The sequence below is a fragment of the Olea europaea genome, chromosome 10, assembly GCF_002742605.1.
Source record: "Olea europaea var. sylvestris chromosome 10, O_europaea_v1, whole genome shotgun sequence".
NCBI lineage: Eukaryota > Viridiplantae > Streptophyta > Magnoliopsida > Lamiales > Oleaceae > Olea > Olea europaea.
This window is the reverse complement of record NC_036246.1, coordinates 37261591-37267719: the sequence shown is the minus strand read 5'-3', so window position 1 is coordinate 37267719 and position 6129 is coordinate 37261591. Positions and strand designations below refer to the sequence as shown.

The 6129-nt window shown below is 34.0% G+C and overlaps 2 protein-coding genes across 2 annotated transcripts in view; both read left to right on the top strand.

Moving 5' to 3' along the window:
- The first annotated feature begins 112 nt into the window (after window positions 1–112).
- On the top strand, window positions 113–2332 carry LOC111400615 (probable F-actin-capping protein subunit beta). The gene is made up of 6 exons (XM_023028017.1): window positions 113–178; window positions 1094–1164; window positions 1466–1579; window positions 1796–1878; window positions 1954–2027; window positions 2162–2332. Exons 1-6 carry the CDS (start codon window positions 113–115, stop codon window positions 2315–2317), a joined length of 564 nt encoding a protein of 187 aa, XP_022883785.1. The 3' UTR covers window positions 2318–2332.
- A 2898-nt stretch (window positions 2333–5230) lies between these two features.
- LOC111402092 (probable F-actin-capping protein subunit beta) overlaps window positions 5231–6129 on the top strand; it is a 14882-nt gene continuing 13983 nt past the window's right edge. Inside the window, exon 1 of the mRNA XM_023030146.1 lies at window positions 5231–5526. Within this exon, the coding sequence (XP_022885914.1) occupies window positions 5398–5526 (129 nt within the window). The 5' untranslated portion in view covers window positions 5231–5397. The remainder of the gene's footprint in view (window positions 5527–6129) is intronic.

Below are 6129 nucleotides of genomic sequence, written 5' to 3'. Positions count from 1 at the left end.
AGGGGCCCCGGGGGGGGGGGGAGGAGGAGGAGAAGCTGGAGATCGTAGAGGAAGTTATCACTATTAACGGGCTACAAATAGATAAGATGAAAGAAGAGAATTGGTGGAGCTAATGGGTTTGGGTTATAATTTGGAGTGGGCACAAAGAGTTGAAGAGCAATATGAGATAGTGAAACAGGTCCAACTGAATCTCAGCCCAAATAGAAGTAACCCTAGCCCATTAAAAAGTAAACCCATATTAACACCAAACCAAGACAATACTACTCTTCCCCTCCAATCACGTTACAACTCTTTTCCATCCCTAGTCAAAATTTCAGCCCAGTCACGTTACAATCCCTAAGGCTAAATTGGTTTCTAATATGTCCAGTCACGTTATTCTAGAAAGATCCAAAAGCAGAATTTACTGCAAGTGGGTGGGGAAGGAAAACTGAATTCTGTTCGAAGAGATCTATAAATGAAGGTAGAAGCTAGCAATAGGGGGAATAGGCAGTGAGTAGAAGAGAGAACTTTAGGAGAGTTTAGCCCTCTCGAATGGCTATTGTTTTTGATCTGTTAGTGTAATTTTTCTTCGTTTTCTCCAATTAATAACAGCAACATATTTTCTGTTCACAAACTGCAATTAGAATCCTATCAGAGACCTCTCTAGAGTGTTCTTGGAATGGTTTTGGAGTTGTTCTTGGTTGTTTCTGCACTATTTTATTGTTTTTGGTCTCTTGTCATTACTAGTTTTCATAGTTAGTTGCTCTGATTTGGAATTTTTTCTTCGTGGACACAAGTATTGTTATCGTCGTAGTTCAATATTGCAAATTATCAATTTGAGGGGGATGTTAATGAGGTTAAATAAAGATTACTAAGATCATCGAAAATTATAGAATATTACGGCTACATTATAATTATATTTTACCATATATAAATATATTGCTTTTACCATATTTAGTTTGATTTAGTTCTAGAGAACCTCTCACAATGAGAGGCATGGAGTCTTATTGAGAATTATTCAGTTTATTTGACACTTTTAAAAACATTATGTGTGTCTAAAAGTTACTATTGCCAATCAGATGTGTGTTCTAACATTATTAAATGGGTAAAGCAGGTTTTATGTGATGCTGAATGTGGGAAGGAATTCATTTTATGTGAATACAACAGAGATGCAGACTCTTACAGGTAACTGATCTGAGCTCTCTTAAGTCAAACGGACAGATCATTTCAAGCTCTGTTTACTTTGGAAGTAGGAAAATTTTCTTAAGGTAATGACAACATTGTACTTTATGGACCAAGGTAAGTCAGGTGTTGATATGCATCCCAATTTTGAACATCATTCATACTTCATTAGGCACCTGATACTTGTTGCAAACATTTAAAGAAACACATGATATTTAAGTATATAGTAAGATTTCCTGTTGTTGAGGTATAATTCATTCATGATTTGATTATTGTATTTTGTTGCCCTTTTTCTCATCACTAGGTCACCTTGGTCAAACACATACCATCCCCCACTAGAAGATGGTTCTCATCCATCTCCAGAGTTGAGGAAGCTTGAGATTGAAGCAAACGACATCTTTGCTATATATCGTGACCAGTGAGGTCCTTTACTTGTCTCATCCTTCCCTTTTACTTGGATGATTTTCATGCACATTTGAATCCTTCTTTTTTTACCTTAAACCAAAACAAAGTACAAGACATATGTTATGGATTTGGGTTTTCTTTTTAGTTTATGTGTCATGTCAAAGCACTGCTCTCAATTGTTATTGTTTTCATGAGTCGCTAGCAGCTTGATTCACCAATTTATGGATAGGTATTATGAAGGAGGCAGTTCATCAGTGTATATATGGGAAACTGAAAATGATGGGTTTGTATCTTGCTTTTTAATTAAAAAAGGTAATTTTGTTAACTTTTAAAAGCAAATGGTGCTTTGTTAGCATTTCAAGTTTTTGATGATTGATGATGGTGAAGACGGCTCAAAGTCTGGACATGGTAGGAGAGGCTATCTCCAAGAAGGAGCTTGGGATGCCATACATGTTATTGAGGTAGATATCATCTACTGCTCCAAACAAGCTGCCAGAAAGAGAAGAAATAAATGGAAGTAAAATATTATAATTCCTTTTCCTCATCTTTCCTTAAGTAGGTCTACTTATTCCTAATTCTGATTCTTAATTTCAAGGTTGGACAAGAAGAAGAAATAGCGCATTACTCTTTGACAAGTACTGTGATGCTGTCATTGACAACAAATGATGAGTCATCAGGCACCTTCAGTCTGTCCGGTTCCATTAGAAGACAGGTACCACATCTGTCATGCTGGATTTATAGTAAATTTTAATGTTATACCAATGCAGTATCTCATGCTGATTTTCTTTTGGAAGTCATGGGGAAATCATCACTTAAAATGTTACCTTTTGAAAGTTGAGTTGGATGTTTTTCTGCTTCACTTGAAGTTTTATGGATATATTTCTTTAAAAAGAGGTCAAAAGCCATTAACGGTGATGGCTTCTCCATAAGACACTGTTGAAATCTATGAATGCAGTATGTTTTCTCAAATAGTGAGTGCCCTTGGTATTATTGTATTCAGTCTGCCCAATATCGACATAGTTGTTTCATGTCAGACTAACAATAGTCTTCATACTAGTTGCTATGCTGATAAATTGTTGACGAGAAGGCTCAGTTGCCCCTCTTCTCTTCTCTCTTTCTCTGAGAAGGCTCAGACCTCAGGAGCAAGTAGTAGTGAGATTTGAGAATAGCATTTGAGCTATCTTTACTGAGCCAATTGTTTGATATTTTGTTAAAGCACAGTGAAAAATATGATGTTCTGATTAAATAACTTGTGCCTGATGTTAATATAGTTTATCCTCTTGTTCAGTCAGTGCTTAAAAATAGCCTTTGTTTGGGCTTCATTAAAATGAGATTTTGGGAAAAATGTATTTTGGAATAGTAATTTTTTAGAGAATGGTTGGTTAAAAACTTAAAAGTAAGGAAAAATTTTGGATTTACGTGTTTTATTATTTTATTGAAGAATGTGTCATTGAAAATGAATTTTGAAAAAATGTATTTTTGGTTTAATGGAGCCCAAACAGGGGCATAATCTGAATTATTTTAACGCTGGGTTAGCTAGATCAGGTTAATGGTGAAAAAGCAAATTTTGACACATAATCAATCGCCGCCAAGATATATTGATTTGAGAATGAAGAAGGAAAATGTTCCATGAAATCAATACCCCACACATAAAAAATCTCCACCTCCAATATAGAATTCGAAGGCATTTTATTTCAGTTAAAAATATTACCATTGTATTGGCATTTGTCACACTTGGAGACAAAAGTATGAGCATTTTTACATAATGTAAGCCAATAGAAACCGGATTGAAGTACATTTGATGTAATTTTTATGGCACAAAAATGACCATCACAGGGAGAGTAATGACATTGCTCAAGGATTTGCTCCATCTCATCTTTTGACACACACCTCTGAACAATTTGATCAGGGCCTCATTTGAACAACAAAGGATCATCCCAAAAATAATACTTGATGTCGACGAAGAATCTCTTCCTTTGTTGGTAAGAAAGATCCAGGGGAGTGATGCCACTAACAAGAAAAGTATTTATGGTCCGCATACTATGTTCTACGAGTGGCCTGTAGAAAATGCATGATTTGTAAGAGTTGTTCATCGTGGAATACTTCATTTATTTTCCCATCCACCACCTCTTCGGGTTGCTCAAGTCGAGACAAATGTTTGACAACAACATTTTTGGTCCATATTTTATTGCGAATTTTCAAGTTAAACTCTTGTAAAAGAAGAACCCATCTAATCAATTGAAGATTGGCATCTTTCTTTGCTAGCAAATATTTGAGGGCCAAGTGGTCTGGTTAAACAATCTTATTTGTTTTATCTTTTAAGACGAATATATTATCTAGCCCCTGTTTGGACTTCATTTTAATTTAATAAATTTTCTCTCTCTCTCTCTCTCTCTCACTTTTTCAACAAAATAATATTACAAGTAAATTCAAAAAAATTTCTTACTTTTTAATTACGCAATCTTCATAGAATTACAATTTTAAATATAGTTTTCCCAAAATCTCACTAAAATGGAGTCCAAACAAGGGTGTAATGTCTTGGTTGTAATTATGAAGAGAGTAATGCTATTTGTAGTGAGGGATACTTTATTGATAATTTTATGTGATATACATACGACAATTTATTATTTGATACGAGAGACAATAAAAAATTATCATATTAATACATCAAATAACAAATTGTCACATGTATTATGTATATTATGTATGACGACTATCGATAATTTTCATTATAAATAACATTATTTTTTGAAAACGTTATTTAAAAATCACGAACAAAGTTTACCTAGAGCTCTTTCATTTCCAATTTCGAGATTTTGAAGTCACCATATGGTTGGTTAGGTGACATTTATTTAGAGAGGAACTGAGATGTTTAGTTCAACAATGGGAATTAAATATGTGAATTAATTTCAATTGTAGCTAATACGAAATTAATTTATTTCAAATCTATCTTCTATAAGCGCAACTATTGAGCTTAGGCAAACACGCACTTACCGAATCCTACCATTCTCGCGAGGGAAATTGGGAGCAAATAACTTCGTCTCTCTCTCTATCACACAGTTACGCTAATGAATTAAGTCTTCGTTTGGCCTCCATTTTTTGATGTAAAAAATGGGTGGAATAATGTTTTTTTGAAAAATGAGTAGTTGAAAAAAAAAAGGAGAAGTTTTCGATTTACGTGCAATATTATTTGATAAAAAGTTATGTTGTTGAAAATAAAAGAGAGAAAAATAAAATAAAATTTAGCCCCTATTTGGCCCCCATTACATAGAAAAATTAATGGGTGGAATAGTATTTTTTTTAAAAATGAGTGGTTGAAAAAAAAGAAAAATTTTCGATTTACGTGTAATATTATTTTATGGAAGATTGTATGGTTGAAAATAAAAGAGAGAAAAATAAAATGTAATGTAATGAAAATTAATAGGGCTCAAACGAGGGCTTAATGGGGGCCAAACGGGGACTAAGGGGGTGCTTGAAGTTTAATTACAAAGAAAATAATGAAAATTGTTAATTAAATATATTTGTTTGATTTAATTTTTAACCAGAAAATCCAAATGTCCTTTATTTTTTTATTTTTATTTTTTAATATTGTGGATAGATGGGAGAGTGGAAATATATGGAGTGACGATTACCTATAAAATAAAAATCTATACCCTGACCAAAAAGTAAAAAATGTTTTCAATAGAAAAAATTTGATAGGAAAATGACATTTTTCATTAAAAATAGCGAGAATCAAACGCAGCATAAATCTAAATCCCTGTTTGCTAGTAACATTATCCAGCATTCAGAGAGGGGATTTTCTGTTTAGAAATTTTTAGAAGTAATTAAGGAATGGAGGCGGCAATGGGGTTGATGAGAAGAATACCGCCGAAGCAATCGGAGACAGCTCTCTCTGCACTTCTCAGCCTCTTGCCTCAGCACTCCTCAGATCTGCTATCTCAAGTTGACCAGCCTCTTCAGGTGTGTAATTGATGTAGATTGATATATTCTGACGTCTAGAGTTTCGTGTAATATTTTTTTTATTGTTAATCGTGGTGTGTTATCTGCCGGTAATTTATGTAATTTGTTACGGTACTGATTAGAATTTGATTTTTTTTTTTTCCAAAATATGCTCATCGAAATTTTCTCTTTTATTTGCATGTTTATTGATTCTAAAGTGGTTCTGTGTAATGTAATGTTCACTCTGGTAATTATTCACTTTGAGTTGCTAAAAGATTATTTTCTATCCTTGATCTACTACCTTTCCAGTTTCTGTTTTCTTGCTCATGACGTGCAAGATGAACAATTCTTTTTGCTTAAGACCATGTTTTCGGGTAATATATCTGTAACTTTGGTTTCTTAAAAATTGGCCCTAAGTCGATCCTCATTTTGTGCTCAAATCAACACAATCAACCACCGGTTGGTGGGGCAAGGGAAAAGAGTCACAATGCAGACAACACATCATAAAAGAAGTGAGAGAAGGGCGACACATTGGGGATACCATGTAGAGAAGTATGGTCGGTATTTTGTAATGTGCAGAGCTGTGTTTGTGTTGGGGGTGGTGGGGTTGCATGTTGTAGCTGT